The 20,265-nt window shown below is 46.4% G+C and overlaps 1 protein-coding gene across 4 annotated transcripts in view; it reads left to right on the top strand.

The window, feature by feature from the left end:
- The window catches only part of RAD18 (RAD18 E3 ubiquitin protein ligase), a 543,966-nt gene extending 537,540 nt beyond the window's left edge, over nt 1–6,426 (top strand). For 3 of the 4 annotated variants that reach the window (XM_063941263.1, XM_063941261.1, XM_063941264.1), the window contains one exon: nt 4,675–6,426. In XM_063941263.1, coding sequence (XP_063797333.1) covers nt 4,675–4,774 — 100 coding nt within the window. In that variant the 3' untranslated portion in view covers nt 4,775–6,426. The remainder of the gene's footprint in view (nt 1–4,674) is intronic. The other variant, XM_063941262.1, reaches the window with a different exon arrangement.
- The last annotated feature ends 13,839 nt before the right edge of the window (nt 6,427–20,265 follow it).

Below are 20,265 nucleotides of genomic sequence, written 5' to 3'. Positions count from 1 at the left end.
AGGAGTCAATATAATTCCTTACCTGGACGATCTCCTGATAAAAGCGAGATCCAGGGAACGGTTGGTGCAGAACATTGCACTCTCCCTGTCAGTACTCCAACAACACGGTTGGATCATGAATTTTCCGAAGTCGCAGTTGGAACCGACGACAAGATTGTCCTTTCTGGGGATGATACTGGACAGAGAAGTACAGAGGGTATTTCTTCCAGTAGAAAAGGCTCTGGAAATCGAGAGAATGGTCAAACAAATTTTGAAACCAACAAGAGTATCGATCCATCAATGCATTCGGTTGTTGGGAAAGATGGTAACATAGAAACATAGAATTTGACGGCAGATAAGAACCACTTGGCCCATCTAGTCTGCCCCTTTTTTATACTTTAGGTAATCTCAACCCTTTTTGAACCTTAATTTTTTGTAGGGATATTCATATGCCTATCCCAAGCATGTTTAAATTGCTCTACAGTCTTAGCCTCTACCACCTCTGATGGGAGGCTATTCCACTTGTCCACTACCCTTTCTGTGAAGTAAGTTTTCCTTAAATTTCCCCTGAACCTGCCTCCCTCCAGTTTTAGTGTATGTCCTCGAGTTCTAATAGTCCTCTTCCTTTGAAGAATGTTTCCCTCCTGAACTTTGTTAAAACCCTTGGTATATTTGAAAGTTTCTATCATGTCCCCCCTTTCCCTTCTCTCCTCCAAACTATACATGTTAAGATATTTTAGCCTTTCCTGGTAAGTTTTGTGATGTAGGCCATGCACCATTTTTGTTGCCCTTCTTTGTACACTCTCTAATGTATTTATATCATTCTGGAGATATGGTCTCCAGAACTGGAAACAGTATTCAAGATGAGGCCGTACCAATGACCTATACAGTGGCATTATTACTTCTTTTTTCCTGCTACTGATTCCTCTGGCTATGCAACCAAGCATCTAACTTGCCTTTCTCATTGCTTTGTTGCATTGCTTTCCTGCCTTTAAGTCACTTGAAATAGTGTCTCCTAAATCCCTTTCCTTCTCAGTAGTTTCCATTATAGTACCCTTGATACTATATTTAGCCTTTGGGTTTTTGAGACCCAAGTGCATGATTTTGCAATTTTTAGCATTAAACTGTAGTTGCCACGCTCTTGACCATTTCTCAAGCCTAGCTAGGTCATCAATCATTTGTTTTACCCCTCCCGGTGTGTCTACCCTGTTGCAAATCTTTGTATCATCTGCAAAAAGGCATACTTTCCCTTTAATACCATTTGCAATGTCACCAACAAAGATATTAAAGAGAACTGGTCCAAGTACAGATCCCTGGGGTACTCCACTGGTAACATTTCCTTCCAAAGATTGCACTCCATTTACTACAACTGTCTGTTTCCTATCCTGCAACCAGGTTCTTATCCATTTAACTGTTTTATAATCCACCCCCACGCTTTCAAGTTTATTTAGCAGTCTGCGATGTGGGACAGTATCAAATGCCTTACTAAAGTCTAGATATGCTACATCTACAGCTCCCCTTTGATCTATTATTTTCAGCACAGAGTCAAAAAAGTCAATAAGATTTGTTTGGCATGATCTCCCACCAGTAAATCCATGCTGTTTTGGATCCTGTAAGTTGTTTGATTTAATATATTCCACAACTCTTTCTTTTAGTTTTTTTTCCATTACTTTCCCTACTACTGATGTAAGGCTTACTGGTCTGTAGTTACTTGCTTCTTCCTTGCTTCCACTTTTGTACAGTGGAACTACATTTGCTCTTTTCCAGTCCTCTGGAATGGCACCTGTATTTAGTGACTGGTTAAATAATTCTGTTAATGGTGCCACCAGCACATCTTTTAGCTCTTTTAGTATCCTTGGGTGTATCCCATCTGGCCCCATTGATTTTTCCACTTTTAGTTTTGAAAGTTCTGTTAGGACCTTCTCTTCGAGGCCATACAGTTTGACCGATTCCATGCCAGAGTTTTCCAGTGGGACCTGTTGGACAAGTGGTCCGGATCCCACCTACACATGCACCAGAAGATAATCCTGTCCTCCAAAGCCAGGATTTCGCTCCTGTGGTGACTACACAGTTCTCACCTATTAGAGGGACGCAGGTTCGGGATTCAGGACTGGGTCCTAGTAACCACGGATGCAAGTCTCCGAGGCTGGGGAGCAGTCACACAGGGAAAAAGCTTCCAAGGAAAATGGTCAAGTCAGGAAACCTGTCCTCACATAAACGTTCTAGAATTGAGAGCCATTTACAACGGCCTTCTACAAGCGGTGCATCTTCTTCAAGATCGACCCGTGCAGACCCAGTCGGACAATGTAACAGCAGTCGCGTACATAAACCGTCAGGGCGGAACGAAAAGCAGAGCGGCAATGGCAGAGGTGACAAAGATCCTCCTCTGGGCAGAAAGACATGCAAAAGCTCTGTCTGCAATTTTCATTCCGGGAGTGGACAACTGGGAAGCAGACTTCCTCAGCAGACACGATCTCCATCCAGGAGAGTGGGGCCACCACCAAGAAGTCTTCGCAGAGGTGACAAGTCTTTGGGGAATTCCTCAAGTAGACATGATGGCGTCTCGTCTCAACAAGAATCTTCAAAGATATTGTTCCAGGTCGAGAGACCCTCAAGCAATAGCAGTGGATGCACTGGTGTCACAGTGGGTGTTTCGGTCGGTGTATGTCTTCCCTCCACTTCCACTAATACCAAAAGTTCTCAAGCTCATAAGAAGAACAAGGGTTCGAGAGATCCTCATTGTCCCAGACTGGCCAAGGAGGGCTTGGTATCCAGATCTTCAGGAGTTGCTCATAGAAGATCCTCGGCCTCTTCCTCTTCGCGAGGACCTGCTGCAGCAGGGGCCGTGCGTGTATCAAGACTTACCGCGGCTACGTTTGACGGCATAGCTGTTGAGCGCCGGATCCTAGCCCGAAAGGGTATTCCCAAAGAAGTCATCCCCACTCTTATTCAGGCCAGGAAAGGAGTAACGTCTAAACATTACCACCGTATTTGGAGAAAATATGTGTCTTGGTGTGAATCCAAGAAGGCTCCTACGGAAGAGTTTGTTAGGACGTTTTTCTCCATTTTCTGCAGGCAGGTGTGGAGGCGGGCCTAAGATTGGGTTCAATCAAGGTCCAGATTTCGGCCTTATCAGTTTTCTTTCAAAAACAATTGGCCTCCCTTCCAGAAGTTCAGACGTTCGTGAAAGGGGTGCTGCACATCCAACCTCCATTTGTGCCTCCGGTGGCACCATGGGACCTTAATGTGGTGTTGCAGTTCGTTCAATCGGATTGGTTTGAACCTCTACAGGAGATAGAATTGAAGTTTCTCACTTGGAAAGTGGTCATGCTATTGGCCTTGGCATCCGCAAGGCGGGTGTCTGAATTGGGGGCCTTGTCTCACAAGAGCCCTTACCTGATCTTCCATGAAGATAGGGCAGAGTTGAGAACTCGCCAACAATTTCTTCCAAAGGTGGTTTCGTCTTTCCACATAAACCAACCTATTGTGGTGCTAGTGGCTACTGACACCTTCACTGCGTCAGAGTCGCTTGATGTGGTTAGAGCTTTGAAAATTTATGTCGCAAGAACAGCTCGGATACGGAAAACAGAGGCTCTGTTTGTCCTGTATGCTCCCAACAAGAATGGGTGTCCTGCTTCTAAGCAGACTATTGCGCGCTGGATCAGAGGGACGATTCAGCACGCTCATTCCACGGCAGGATTGCCGATACCGAAGTCGGTAAATGCCCATTCTACTAGAAAGGTGGGCTCATCATGGGCGGCTGCCCGGGGGGGTCTCGGCATTACAGCTTTGCCGAGCAGCTACTTGTAAAACTTAGCAAACGTGTTTGCCCTTGACCAAGTTTGACACCTTGGCCGATGAGGACCTCAAGTTTGGTCAATCGGTGCTGCAGGGTCATCCGCACTCTCCCGCCCATACTGGAGCTTTAGTATAACCCCATGGTACTGAAGTGGACCCCAGCATGCTCTAGGATGTATGAGAAAACAGGATTTTAATACCTACCGGTAAATCCTTTTCTCCTAGTCCGTAGAGGATGCTGGGCGCCCGTCCCAGTGCGTACTTTACCTGCAGTTGTTCCGTTTGTAGTTATACAGATGTTGTGTTACGGTTATTTTCAGCATGTTGCTCCAATTGTTCATGCCCGTTGGCATGTGGTTTGTTGAATGCCATGTGTGCGGCATGGTTGAGGTGTGAGCTGGTATGAATCTCACCGTTAAACTAAAAGTAAATCCTTTCCTCGAAATGTCCGTCTCCCTGGGCACAGTTCCTATACTGAGGTCTGGAGGAGGGGCATAGAGGGAGGAGCCAGTTCACACCCTTGAAAAGTCTTAAAGTGCCCATGGCTCCTGCGGAACCGTCTATACCTCATGGTACTGAAGTGGACCCCAGCATCCTCTACGGACTAGGAGAAAAGGATTTACCGGTAGGTATTAAAATCCTGTTTTAGTTGCTGCCATCTTTCCGTGCACCTCCAGATCATTTATCCTGAAGGGATGTCATATAGGACATATATAAGGCCATAAGAAGAAGAAATTATGGCGCCAGGCCGGTCACTTCAGAAGAGGATTGGAAGTAATAAACGCTATTGTTTTCTAAGCACCTGCATTGCCACGTTTAGCGGTTTCCTGCCGCCCTGTAACTCATTGTATTAATGTCACCTCGCTCTCTCTCCCCCTCCCCACCCTGTGTCTGCAGTGATCAGAATGCACCTAAAGCAAAGAAACGGAAAGTCGCCACTAAAGCAGAAACCCCGAGCAAGCGGCAGACAACTAGGGGCAAGCGGCTGAGGAAGTAGCCCGGTTCTTGGGCTGAACGAAGACCTACACAGAGCAATTCGGTGGAATCTGTTACCAGGATCTTGTTGATGTGCTAAAAACAAAACAGAAATTTTTTTCCAACATACTGTGGATTTGGAAATACACATAAATAATGATGTTTCCTCCAGCATTGCGTTATGTGATGTGACCATGGGAACGCAGCATTCTACGTGACTAACAAAGCCGATTTATTACAAGGAATGTGTGCGGCACGAACATTACATTAAATATGTGAAACATGAGTTGTATGTGTTTGGGAAGGGACGTGGGGTGTCTGAGTCGGCATTGCGGAAACAAAATGTGATAGTAATTTGGTTGATGTTTGACTTCATGTACTACGATGGTGTATAGTCTCTGTTGTACTTACAGCCGCACCTGCACAACTTCATCGTATTATTGCTTTTAATATAAAAATACTCTTCCTTTCTAGGTAACCATCGTCTATTTTATCTCCATGAAAGATGGGCAGTTGCAATGGGTTGATATATTCACAATACAGGATATTATCCTGTTTAGCAGCCAGCTGCCTTATTCTATAGGAATATTAGGACACCCATAGCACATGATGTGAATATTGGCCCTTATAATTACAGGTACAGTATAAAGCTAGTTATTGTTAGATGTCAGAAAGTTTTTACATTTTATGGTGTTGAACTCGCTTCCATCATAAATGGTTAGCGGTAAATGTTTTATTGAAATAAACAAGTTTTAGCACACCTCACACTTTTCATTCACGGAGTAAGTGACCCGGGAAGGGCTTTTACACAAATATGGCTGCATGCACTGAGCAACTGGTACTGCTTTCCTGAGGAAATAATACTTTACTGACGGCCAAGGAATGCAAAGTCAGTGCTTTGTGCATTGGAGCAGACATAGCTAGTTATATCTGGTTCTGTCATGGTCCTGCATCAAAGACCTATGATCTTTTACAGTAGGGGCTGCAATTGTACGGATTATTATGTGTCCATATGAAATGTAATACTGAAGTATCAGAACGTTACCAGATATATTTTGACAAGTTTTACTGCTGGAGTCGGTGCGGCTGTCACAGAACCACACGAGAGGCTTGCTATACAATAAAGCACAAATGTTCCAATCCTCAGTCAGTGAGCATTTAGAACCGCACAATTGGTGCACACTACAGTTTCACATATATGTCAGCATTATGCTGGATTGTGGGAGTCCATATGTTCACTAATCAAAAGATAATATTTAAAGGGGAAAGCCTCAATCCTGTAGTTTCTCTTTAAGCTAAATTTTACCTTGACAGCAGATTTTCTGGTGCAGATGACAGAACAGCAACTTGTTTCTGCAACAGCTGGATATTTCCGGAGAAAGCCAAGCCCAAAACAATAACTCATACATACCTATTCAAGGGTAACTTACCTGCAGATATTTGCGGCTGGATGTTGTTCCCCTTTAACGGAATATCTTCCTGCTTTTAAATAACACTGGTCATTACTAGTGTATGACAACAACTACAGTTGATTATACCTGGGAGACTTCACTGGCTGTGTCCCAAGATTGTCCCTGTGTAGTTTTTCCTTATTGTGCAATTTTACTAGAATTGTTTTTTCTTGTTAATCAGTATTTTGTTATGTAGTCACAGTAAAGTTTATCCCAGAATGTTCCCTTTGCGTTGTTGTTTGAATAAATAAGTAAATTCTACAACAGGTTATTTCGCTTATGCGCAGTGTGGTAATGTATTTCAAAGGGAGTAAAAATAAAAAATGGAAGACAGATAAAGTTTAAAGTAGCACTGGCTAAGCGCAATACCTTATTACCAGTAGCGGCTCCAGAGGCAGGGCTGCAGGTCAGTTCAAAATTCAAATAGGGCAGCCGCACCAACTGCCACCAACTGTCATTTCAAACTGACTCACTGGCAGTTGGTGTGCCTCCCCTATTTGAATTTTGAACTGAGCTGCAGCCCCGCCTCTGAGCCACCCCTGCTTATTACTATGGACTGTTGTCAGAACCACAGTATTTACTAAAGGCCATTTTCACCTTTCACCCAAAATTTCCAGTACCAGCCAGGACTGGTCCCTAAATTGCAGGGGTGAAGTCAGAGCACTAGACTGATCAACATGGGGCTGTATTTCCTAGAGGCATGAGGCCCACATAAAAATATCCTGAGAAATACTGTACTAACCGCACCAAAGCTCTTTCCTCGCCCCTGGGCAGTGGATGTACTAAAATCAATACTTAGATGTTATCATTTTTATATCTGAGCGCACACTGATTGGTCAGAGCCAGAGAGCAGCCAATCATATCATGCCCATTATTACCACTTAGTAAATTTATCCCCAGAGTTTAACAGCCAAGAATGGGTTTAGAAAGACAGATAGGCACAACGCATAAGCAACCATAAGCTGCTTAGTTGCAGATGACCAGTTAATTGAGGTAAGATATGAGATTGTCACTAAGGACATGTGGGATGCATTACAGAACCTGCATGATAGATCTATCTTAAACAGCTGGTTATACTTAAGCAGTTTTGGTGAGAAAATAAATTTAGACGCATATAAACATTTATTTTCCTTTACCAAACACATTTGCATAACTACGGTGAAAAGGGGAAGATACAGGATAAATCTAAGAGCTCACGATATGTGGGAGCTAGCATGTTTCCAGCTAGATCGTCACTAGATATAAGTGGCAATTAGTTTAAAGGTACTGTTAAAACCAAGCTTGATTGGGCTTTAAACTAATTGGGGCTTTAAATCTATTGACTGTTTTGACGGAATCTCGCCAGCTACCACAAATTAAATGCTTACTACATTTGGTACCCACGTGGTAGTCATACTTATGTGCCATCTACCTGACGCTTGCAGTTCCCTGAGTAACGCAGTGGAAACAAGTTTAAGCGTTGCACAAACACCAAATCCAACAAGTTAAAAAAAAATCATTCCTCCTGCCTCTGTACCCTAAGACCTCACATGAACTTAGGTCCAGCCCGAAAACCACGATAAGTCTTTCTCTATCAAGGTGCTTAGAAATTCCTCTAATGGGATTAGCCTGTACCCCTCCCCATTCAGTGGCTGCTTAGTAGAGCACTTCTCTGAATTATAATCTCCTGTAGAAATTAATTCTACAGCTGGCAGCGTTACTGCAATAACTCCAGAGAACGCACAGAAACGCTTTATAGGAACAGTGACGTCCACGACAAGTACTTTATCTTTAATTATGTCATTTGCAAGTAAAAGCAGCTAACAGGGAGCAGTGTGTGTACAACTTCCCATTTCCACATTGGAACTGAGCCTGCCATAAATAAAACAGCTTCAGGACGTTTTAAAAAAATAATCAATTCTCTTTGAATATGTTCTGATTGCCCAAATCTCTCCCGACTCGTCTCTTTCCTTCAATATCTCCTTTCATGTCTCAATTTTACATAGCAAGTGGGTATTTGTCACCTTTAATTTGTTTTCTTGTTTTCCAGGCTCATCTGGGGGAAAAAAAACACTTTTTTTCTTACCTATCAAAGGCAATTAGATTAATTAGCACCTGTACCGTTGAAATGTCATCCTCACAGTTCTTCAATCACATGGAAATTATCTCCGGTTGCCGGGCCGGTGAGATGCGGTCAGAATACTGACAAATGATCTGTGTGGCTGGGACGCTTGCTGTGAAGCTGCTTTTCATGATCCTCAGTGCACAATAGGTGGCAAATTAATTGTTTGGGTCATTTTTTTTATTTTTGTATACAGTACAGTATGTTGCATTACTGCCAAGCCACAATGGTGTCTAGGTAGGGTTGAACTGACTCCCAACATCAAACCCTGATTCAGTGCTGCCCAACCAGTGCCCAGTCTTGAAGCGTGGCTATGGTGGGTGCCCACACACTCCCTGACTTCACACCAGTCCTGTTTAAATCGGTCAATCTAGCATTTGCGTCCATTGGCCAAAGGTTTTCCCCCAGGAATGATAAAATGAATCAATACAGATAATGTCATTCATTGGTGATAGTCATAGCTCAGATGCAGCAATTTCAGAGACATTTGGTATAACATTGTCACGTGTCTGGCTAGCTGATAGCCATTCCTACTAACAAACTGCACTATAGCACACTGTGAATCCTAAGTGGGTTTTGGCATATGCAAATATCACCTATTGAGCTTGCTTGAACCACCTAAACATCTGTTGTACACAACAGTCAGCTTAGTCCAATTGTGCACTACAGATTTCCATCAAGTTGCACAGTGGATAGCATATCAGGATGCTGTGAAGCTCATTTACCATCTGCAATGTACAGTATGTGAGCACAATTTCTGCAATTGTACCTAATTGGCCATTTCATACTGTGTCAAAGTAAAGGACCTTACCACATACCTTTGGAAGATTTTGTTCTCACTGCCGCAGTCAGGCAAGTTCTACCGAGCACTTGGGCTGACCAGCCTTATATAGTGAAGGAAAGAGCTCTCAGGGTACATGGGTACAACGCCAGCCAATTAGGATGGAGCTTAGTCTTCTACTGGATCCTATGGGTGTAGTGAGCAACACTGGACCAGCTGTAATATCTGACGGGCATTTGGACTATAATGGGGGAGAGGGCCTGGACTGCACACCCTAGCTTCTTTTAATGGGATGTGCTACCTCGCTGGGACTTATTATTATTATTTCTCTAACGTCCTAGTGGTTGCTGGGGACTCCGTACGGACCATGGGGTTAGACGGGCTCCGCAGGAGACATGGGCACTTTAAGAAAGAATTTAGTTCCTGGTGTGCTCTGGCTCCTCCCTCTATGTCCCTCCTCCAGACCTCAGTTTGATACTGTGCCCAGACGAGCTGGGTGCTTTTCAGTGAGCTCTCCTGAGCTTGCTGTAAGAAAGTATTTTGTTAGGTTTTCTATTTTCAGGGAGATCTGCTGGCAACAGACTCCCTACATCGTGGGACAGAGGGGAGAGAAGCAGCCCTACTCTCTGAAGCTAGGTCCTGCTTCTTAGGCTACTGGACACCATTAGCTCCAGAGGGATCGGTACGCAGGATCTCACCCTCGCCGTCCGGTCCCAGAGCCGCGCCGCCGTCCCCCTTGCAGAGCCGGAAGACAGAAGCCGGGTGAGTATGAGAAGCAAAGAAGACTTCAGGCGGCAGAAGACTTCGGGTTCTTCACAGGAGGTAACACATAGCACTGCAGCTGTGCGCCATTGCTCCACACACACCTACACATACTCCGGTCACTGTTAGGGCGCAGGGGGGGGGGGCACCCTGGGCAGCATTTGGAACCTCATATGGCAAAATAAGCATATATACAGCTGGGCACTGTATATATGTAAGAGCCCCCGCCAGAATTACATTTTAAGCGGGACAGAAGCCCGCCACCGAGGGGGCGGGGCTTCTTCCTCAGCACTCACCAGCGCCATTTTTTCTCCACAGCACCGCTTAGAGGAATCTCCCCAGGCTCTCCCCTGCTGATGCACGGTAGAAGAGGGTTGGAAAGAGAGGGGGGGCACATAATTAGGCTCAAAACCTAACTTACAGCAGCTACTGGGTTAACATTAAGTTACTGTGTTATTCCTGGGATTTATAGCGCTGGGGTGTGTGCTGGCATACTCTCTCTCTGTCTCTCCAAAGGGCCTGGTGGGGGAACTGTCTCCAGAAAGAACATTCCCTGTATGTGTGTGGTGTGTCGGTACGCTTGTGTCGACATGTCTGAGGAGGAAGGCTATGTGGGAGAGGAGCGGGAGCAAATGAATGTGGTGTCTCCGCCGACGGCGCCGACACCTGATTGGATGGATATGTGGAAGGTTTTGAATGATAATGTTAATTCCTTGCATAAAAGATTTGACACGGCTGAGGCATTGGGACAGTCAGGGTCTCAACCCGTGCCTGACCCTATGTCGCAGGGACCGTCAGGGTCTCAAAAGCGTCCACTATCCCAGATTGTTGACACAGAAACCGACACGGATTCTGACTCCAGTGTCGATTACGATGATGCAAAGTTACAGCCAAAATTGGCTAAGTCTCTTCGATATATGATTATAGCAATAAAAGACGTTTTGCACATCACAGAGGAAACCCCTGTCCCGGACAAGAGGGTGCATATGTATAAGGGAAAGAAGCCTGAGGTAACCTTTCCCCCCTCACACGAACTGAATGAGTTATGTGAAAAGGCTTGGGAATCTCCAGATAAAAAACTGCAGATTTCCAAACGGATTCTTATGGCGTATCCTTTCCCGCCAACGGACAGGTTACGATGGGAATCCTCCCCTAGGGTGGACAAAGCTTTAACACGCTTATCCAAGAAGGTAGCCCTGCCGTCAAGGGATACGACTACCCTCAAAGATGCTGCTGACCGCAAACAGGAGGTTACCCTGAAGTCCATTTATACACATTCGGGTACCTTACTAAGACCGGCAATCGCGTCGGCCTGGGTGTGTAGTGCTGTAGCGGCATGGACGGATACCTTATCTGAGGAGCTTGATACCCTAGATAAGGATACTGTATTATTGACCCTGGGGCATATTAAAAACGCTGTCCTATATATGAGAGATGCTCAAAGAGACATTAGTCTTTTGGGTTCTAGAATAAACGCTATGTCGATTTCGGCCAGAAGGGTCCTGTGGACTCTGCAATGGACAGGTGATGCCGACTCAAAAAGGCATATGGAGAGTTTACCTTACAGGGGTGAGGAATTGTTCGGGGAGGGTCTCTCGGACCTGGTCTCCACAGCTACAGCTGGAAAGTCAAGTTTTTTGCCTTATATTCCCTCACAGCCTAAGAGAGCACTGCATTATCAAATGCAGTCCTTTCGATCACACAGAAACAAGAAAGCCCGAGGTGCGTCCTTTCTTGCCAGAGGCAGGGGCAGAGGAAAGAAGCTGCACAACACAGCTAGTTCCCAAGAACAGAAGTCCTCCCCGGCCTCTACGAAATCCACCGCATGACGCTGGGGCTCCAATGGCGGAGCTGGGCCCGGTGGGGGCACGTCTGCGAAGTTTCAGCCACATGTGGGTTCACTCCCAGGTGGATCCCTGGGCAATAGAAATTGTGTCTCAGGGATACAAGCTGGAATTCGAAGAGATGCCCCCTCACCGATATTTCAAATCGGCTCTACCAGCTTCCCCCCAAGAGAGGGAAATAGTGTTAAAAGCAATTCAAAAATTGTATCTTCAACAGGTGGTGGTCAAGGTTCCCCTCCTTCAACAGGGAAGGGGTTATTATTCGACCATGTTTGTAGTCCCGAAACCGGACGGTTCGGTCAGACCCATATTGAATTTAAAATCCCTGAACCTATACCTCAAAAGGTTCAGGTTAAAGATGGAATCGCTAAGAGCGGTCATTGCAAGCCTGGAAGGGGGGGGATTTTATGGTGTCTCTGGACATAAAGGATGCATACCTTCATGTCCCCATTTATCCACCTCATCAGGCGTACCTGAGATTTGCGGTACAGGATTGTCATTACCAATTTCAGACGTTGCCGTTTGGTCTCTCCACGGCACCGAGAATATTCACCAAGGTAATGGCGGAAATGATGGTGCTCCTGCGGAAGCAAGGTGTCACAATTATCCCGTACTTGGACGATCTCCTCATAAAAGCGAGATCAAGAGAGCAGTTGCTGAACAGCGTATCACTTTCACTGGAAGTGCTACGGCAACACGGCTGGATTCTCAATATTCCAAAGTCGCAGTTGGTTCCTACGACTCGTCTGCCTTTCTTGGGCATGATTCTGGACACAGACCAGAAAAGGGTTTATCTCCCGATAGAAAAAGCCCAGGAGCTCATGATCCTGGTCAGGAACCTATTGAAACCAAAACAGGTGTCGGTGCATCACTGCACTCGAGTCCTGGGAAAGATGGTGGCATCATACGAGGCCATTCCCTTCGGCAGGTTCCATGCGAGGACTTTCCAATGGGACTTACTGGACAAGTGGTCCGGGTCACAGCTTCAGATGCATCGGTTAATCACCCTGTCCCCCAGGGCAAGGGTGTCACTGCTATGGTGGCTGCAGAGTTCTCACCTTCTCGAAGGCCGCAGATTCGGCATTCAGGACTGGGTCCTGGTGACCACGGACGCAAGCCTCCGAGGTTGGGGAGCAGTCACGCAGGGAAGAAATTTCCAAGGGCTGTGGTCAAGTCAAGAGACTTGCCTTCACATCAACATCCTGGAACTAAGGGCCATATACAACGCCCTGTGTCAGGCGGAGACCTTGCTTCGCGACCAACCGGTTCTGATCCAGTCAGACAACGTCACCGCAGTGGCTCATGTAAACTGCCAAGGCGGCACAAGGAGCAGAGTGGCGATGGCGGAAGCCACCAGAATTCTTGGCTGGGCGGAGAATCATGTAAGCGCACTGTCATCAGTGTTCATTCCAGGAGTGGACAACTGGGAAGCAGACTTCCTCAGCAGACGCGACCTCCACCCGGGCGAGTGGGGACTTCATCAAGAAGTCTTCGCACAGGTTGCAAGTCGGTGGGAACTGCCACAGGTGGACATGATGGCATCCCGCCTCAACAAAAAGCTACAGAGGTATTGCGCCAGGTCAAGAGACCCGCAGGCAGTAGCTGTAGACGCCCTGGTGACACCGTGGGTGTTCCAGTCGGTCTATGTATTTCCTCCTCTTCCTCTCATACCCAAGGTGCTGAGGATAATAAGAAAAAGAGGATTGAGAACAATCCTCATTGTTCCAGATTGGCCACGAAGGACTTGGTATCCAGATCTGCAAGAAATGCTCACAGAAGAACCGTGGCCTCTTCCTCTAAGACAGGACCTGTTGCAACAGGGGCCCTGTCTGTTCCAAGACTTACCGCGGCTGCGTTTGACGGCATGGCGGTTGAACGCTGGATCCTAGCAGAGAAAGGCATTCCGGCTGAGGTCATTCCTACGCTGATAAAGGCTAGGAAGGACGTGACATATGGCGAAAATATGTTTCTTGGTGTGAGGCCAGGAATGCTCCTACGGAGGAATTCCAGCTGGGCCATTTTCTTCACTTCCTACAGCCGGAGTGAATTTGGGCCTAAAATTAGGCTCCATTAAGGTCCAGATTTCGGCCCTATCCATTTTCTTTCAAAAGGAGTTGCCTTCTCTACCTGAAGTTCAGACATTTGTAAAAGGAGTACTATATATTCAGCCTCCTTTTGTGCCTCCGGTGGCACCCTGGGATCTTAACGTGGTGTTAAGTTTCCTAAAGTCACACTGGTGTGAACCACTTAAAACGGTGGAGTTAAAATATCTCACGTGGAAGGTGGTCATGTTATTAGCCTTGGCTTCGGCTAGGCGTGTGTCAGAATTAGCGGCTTTGTCACATAAAAGCCCCTATCTGGTTTTCCATATGGATAGAGCGGAATTGCGGACCCGTCCACAATTTCTGCCAAAAGTGGTGTCATCTTTTCATATGAACCAACCTATTGTGGTGCCTGTGGCTACACGTGACTTGGAGGATTCCGAGTTACTTGATGTGGTCAGGGCTTTGAAAATTTATGTGGCCAGAACGGCTAGGGTCAGGAAAACAGAGTCGCTGTTTGTCCTGTATGCATCCAACAAGATTGGTGCTCCTGCTTCAAAGCAAACTATTGCTCGCTGGATCTGTAACACGATTCAGCAGGCTCATCCTACGGTTGGATTGCCTTTACCTAAATCGGTTAAGGCCCATTCCACTAGGAAGGTGGGCTCTTCTTGGGCGGCTGCCCGAGGGGTCTCGGCATTACAGCTATGCCGAGCGGCTACTTGGTCAGGTTCAAACACTTTTGCAAAGTTCTACAAGTTTGATACCCTGGCTGAGGAGGATCTCTTGTTTGCTCAATCGTTGCTGCAGAGTCATCCGCACTCTCCCGCCCGTTTGGGAGCTTTGGTATAATCCCCATGGTCCTTACGGAGTCCCCAGCATCCACTAGGACGTTAGAGAAAATAAGATTTTACTTACCGGTAAATCTATTTCTCGTAGTCCGTAGTGGATGCTGGGCGCCCATCCCAAGTGCGGATTTCTTCTGCAATGCTTGTATATAGTTATTGCTTCAATAAGGGTTAAGTTATTGTTGCATCGGGCATGACCTGGTGCTCTGTTAATTATCATACTGTTAACTGGTTGTTATCACATGTTATACGGTGTGATTGGTATGAATCTTACCCTGGATTACCAAAATCCTTTCCTTGTACTGTCAGCTCTTCTGGGCACAGTTTCTCTAACTGAGGTCTGGAGGAGAGGCATAGAGGGAGGAGCCAGTGCACACCAGAATCTAAATTCTTTCTTAAAGTGCCCATGTCTCCTGCAGAGCCCGTCTATCCCCATGGTCCTTACAGAGTCCCCAGCATCCACTATGGACTACGAGAAATAGATTTACCAGTTATTTATATAGCGCACACATATTCCGCAGCGCTTTACAGAGAGTATTTGCCCATTCACATCAGTCCCTGCCCCAGTGGAGCTTACACTCTATATTCCCTATCACATGTACACACAGACACATTCACACTAGGGTTAATTTTGTGGGAGGAAACCGGAGTACCCGGAGGAAACCCACGCAAGTACGGGGAGAATATACAAACTCTGCACAGTTAGAGACATGGTGGGAATAGAACCCATGACCTCAGTGCTGTGAGGCAGTAATGCTAACCATTACACCATCTGTACTGCCCCAATACTTAATACTACAATATAGGAACAAGAATGCAGGTGCACCATACAACCATTAAAATTATAATAATTATCCGAGGTTCTTGCCATATATTGGCCTATACAGTATATGAGCCTACCCACCAATCATCACGGTGACCTCATCAGACAGCTACCTAACATAGGGGTTTGCCTCTTGGGTGCAGGGCACCCCCAAACTACCCCAGCCAAACCACCCCAGGGCATCACACACGTAAGTTCTAGACGTGTGAGATCAGTGTTAGGTAAGTGAAAGTAGCTGCTGAGTATTAGAAATGATTAAATATTATGTGTGTTTAGACATGCTGACAGATCTTCTGGATAACACACGCAAATGAGCTATACTATTTGGTCAAAGAACCTCTAATTTCATTATAGTTTACTGTACGGTTTGCATGATCTCACTAATTATTCTCGCCCAGCTAATGGTGAATTGTAGCATGATTTGCCATTGGAACATTCTCCGTCTGAAGGGCGTAGACACATAATTGTCTGGCTCTGTACATTAGCGCCTTCCAGACCAGCAGATAATGTATGATTTATATTTGCTTTTTGTTTTCTTTAATCAGTGAAGTCGTTTCTGGGTTAACAAAGACATAAATACATTTCTCCAAATTTTACTACCAACAAATGCAGATTATAGGTTTAGTAAATTACAATAGACATTTTAATGAATTCATGTCAGCATGGATCTATTAGTAATGCCTTGTATATCGTTGATTATCCCACAAAAAAATTCCAGACCTGGTTGTAAGGAAGACATCTGTGATAATATACCCGGGAGTATAACTAAATACTGCTTTGGCCGGGAGGCCCTGTGATCTGATGAGGAGGGTGAATGTTCACCACATATCATGTATTTTTTAGCGGAGGTAAAGCCACACATCCTGAATTTGGTCACGCCCCCTTGCATCATACAGCTCTGCAAAATGTCATGACGGCCCTGGGTCCAAAGTTACCTAGAATTGAATTTTTTCAGCAGTCTCGGGAGCGACACGGATATTCATTTTAAGAACATTATTATATATCAATGACTCAACAGTCTGTAAAGCTGATTACATACTTCTGAGGACCAACTCCCAACCAGACTGACACAATCCTACCAAAGAGCTAGGTTTCAGATACAACACCCAATCTAGGGTACACACCTGTCCATTTATGCTACAGATCTCCAATCTGCGTCTGCTGAATACAAAAAATTGGACACTCAGGCCTGAGGTCTTGCTGGGTATAAGCATCTAAGCTGTGTCAAATATGAATTTCTCTGGTGCACGTACAGTATGCCTGTTCAGTCACATTAATGCGTACAGCTTCTTACCAAGTATGTAGAGGTGTATATAATGTGGGACAGGTATGGTGAGATGTAATGATGGGGGACAGGTATGGGGAGGAGTAAATGATGAGGGACAGGTATGGTGAGGTGTAATGATGGGGGACAGGTATGGTGAGATGTAATGATGGGGGACGGTATGGGGAGGAGTAAATGATGGGGGACAGGTATGGTGAGATGTAATGATGGAGGACAGGTATGGTGAGGAGTAAATGATGGGGGACAGGTATGGGGAGGTATAAATGATGGGGGACAGGTATGGGGAGGTGTAAATGATGGGGGACAGGTATGGGGAGGTGTAAATGATGTGGGACAGGTATGGGGAAGAGTAAATGATGGGGGACAGGTATGGTGAGGAGTAAATGATGGGGGACAGGTAGGGTGAGGTGTAATGATGGGGGACAGGTATGGTGAGGTGTACATGATGGGTGACAGGTAGGGTTAGGTGTAAATGATGTGGGACAGGTGTGTTGAGGTGTAAATGATGTGGGACAGGTATGGTGAGGTGTAAATGATGGGGGACAGGTAGGGTGAGGTGTAAATGATGTGGGACAGGTACGGGGAGGAGTAAATGATGGGGGACAGGTATGGAGAGGAGTAAATGATGGGAGACAGGTATGGGGAGGAGTAAATGATGGGAGACAGGTATGGGGAGGAGTAAATGATGGGAGACAGGTAGGGTGAGGTGTAAATGATGTGGGACAGGTACGGGGAGGAGTAAATGATGGGGGACAGGTATGGAGAGGAGTAAATGATGGGAGACAGGTATGGGGAGGAGTAAATGATGGGAGACAGGTATGGGGAGGAGTAAATGATGGGAGACAGGTAGGGTGAGGTGTAAATGATGAGGGACAGGTATGGTGAGGTGTACATGATGGGGGACAGGTATGGGGAGGAGTAAATGATGGGAGACAGGTATGGTGAGATGTAATGATGGGGGACAGGTATGGGGAGGAGTAAATGATGGGGGACAGGTATGGTGAGATGTAATGATGGGGGACAGGTATGGTGAGATGTAATGATGGGGGACAGGTATGGGGAGGAGTAAATGATGGGGGACAGGTATGGGGAGGAGTAAATGATGGGGGACAGGTATGGGGAGGAGTAAATGATGGGAGACAGGTATGGGGAGGAGTAAATGATGGGGGACAGGTATGGGGAGGAGTAAATGATGAGGACAGGTATGGTGAGGTGTAAATGATGTGGGACACGTATGGTGAGATGTAATGATGGGGGACAGGTATGGGGAGGAGTAAATGATGGGGGACAGGTATGGTGAGATGTAATGATGGGGGACAGGTATGGGGAGGAGTAAATGATGGGGGACAGGTATGGTGAGATGTAATGATGGGGGACGGTATGGGGAGGTGTAAATGATGGGGGACAGGTATGGTGAGGAGTATGTGATGGACAGGTATGGTGAGTTGTAACTGATGTGCGACAGATATGGTGAGGTGTAAATGATGAGGGACAGGTATGGTGAGGTGTAATGATGGGGGACAGGTAGGGTGAGGTGTAAATGATGGGGGACAGGTATGGTGAGGTGTATGTGATGGGGGACAGGTATGGTGAGGTGTAAATGATGTGGGACAGGTATGGTGAGGTGTACATGATGGGGGACAGGTATGGTGAGGTGTAAATGATGTGGGACAGGTATGGTGAGGTGTACATGATGGGGGACAGGTAGGGTGAGGTGTAAATGATGGGGGACAGGTATGGTGAGGTGTAAATGATGGGGGACAGGTATGGTCAGGTGTAAATGATGGGGGACAGGTATGGTGAGGTGTAAATGATGGGGGACAGGTATGGTGAGGTGTAAATGATGGGGGACAGGTATGGTGAGGTGTAAATGATGGGGGACAGGTATGGTCAGGTGTAAATGATGGACAGGTATGGTGAGGTGTAAATGATGGGGGACAGGTATGGTCAGGTGTAAATGATGGACAGGTATGGTGAGGTGTACTGTATATGATGAGGGACAGGTATGGCGAGGTGTAAATGATGGGGAACAGGTATGGTGAGGTGTAAATGATGAGGGACAGGTATGGTGAGGTGTAAATAATGGGAGACAGGTATGGTGATGTATAAATGATGTGGGACAGGTATGGGGAGGTGTAAATGATGGGGGACAGGTAGGGTGATGTATAAATGATGTGGGACAGGTATGGGGAGGAGTAAATGATGGGGGAGAGGTATGGGGAGGAGTAAATGATGTGGGACAGGTAGGGTGAGGTGTAAATGATGGGGGACAGGTAGGGTGAGGTGTAAATGATGTGGGACAGGTATGGGGAGGTGTAAATGATGGGGGACAGGTATGGGGAGGAGTAAATGATGGGGGACAGGTAGGGTGAGGTGTAAATGATGGGGACAGGTAGGGTGAGGTGTAAATGATGTGGGACAGGTATGGGGAGGTGTAAATGATGGGGGACAGGTATGGGGAGGTGTAAATGATGTGGGACAGGTACGGGGAGGAGTAAATGATGTGGGACAGGTACGGGGAGGAGTAAATGATGGGGGACAGGTAGGGTGATGTGTAAATGATGGGGGAGAGGTATGGGGAGGAGTAAATGATGGGGGACAGGTAGGGTGAGGTGTAAATGATGGGGACAGGTAGGGTGAGGTGTAAATGATGGGGACAGGTAGGGTGATGTGTAAATGATGGGGGAGAGGTATGGGGAGGTGTAAATGATGGGATACAGGTATGGTGAGGTGTAAATGATGGGGGACAGGTATGGGGAGGTATAAATGATGGGGGACAGGTATGGGGAGGTGTAAATGATGGGGGACAGGTATGGGGAGGTGTAAATGATGGGGGACAGGTAGGGTGAGGTGTAAATGATGTGGGACAGGTATGGGGAAGAGTAAATGATGGGGGACAGGTATGGGGAGGAGTAAATGATGGGGGACAGGTAGGGTGAGGTGTAAATGATGGGGACAGGTAGGGTGAGGTGTAAATGATGGGGGACAGGTATGGTGAGGTGTAAATTATGTAAGACAGGTATGGTGAGGTGTAAATGAGGGGGGACAGGTATGGGGAGGTGTAAATGATGGGGACAGGTATGGTGAGGTGTAAATGATGGGGGACATGTATGGTGAGGTGTAAATGATGGGGACAGGTATGGGGAGGTGTAAATGATGGGGGACAGATATGGGGAGGTGTAAATGATGGGGGACAGGTATGGGGAGGTGTAAATGATGGGGGACAGGTAGGGTGAGTTATAACTGATGGGGGACAGGTAGGGTGAGGTGTAAATGATGTGGGACAGGTATGGGGAGGTGTAAATGATGAGGGACAGGTATGGTGAGGTGTAAATGATGACGGACAGGTATGGTGAGGTGTAGATGTGGGACAGGTATGGGGAGGTGCAGTATTGATGAGAAAGGATGTTTTAAAATAAAAGTATTTTCTTTTCTCTGACGTACTAGTGGATGCTGGGACTCCGTAAGGACCATGGGGAATAGCGGCTCCGCAGGAGACAGGGCACAAAATAAAAGCTTAACGATCAGGTGGTGTGCACTGGCTCCTCCCCCTATGACCCTCCTCCAAGCCTCAGT

The sequence above is a fragment of the Pseudophryne corroboree genome, chromosome 9 (assembly GCF_028390025.1).
Source record: "Pseudophryne corroboree isolate aPseCor3 chromosome 9, aPseCor3.hap2, whole genome shotgun sequence".
Taxonomy (NCBI): domain Eukaryota; kingdom Metazoa; phylum Chordata; class Amphibia; order Anura; family Myobatrachidae; genus Pseudophryne; species Pseudophryne corroboree.
Note: the sequence above shows the minus strand (reverse complement) of the source record. Positions and strands in the feature narration are given on the sequence as shown.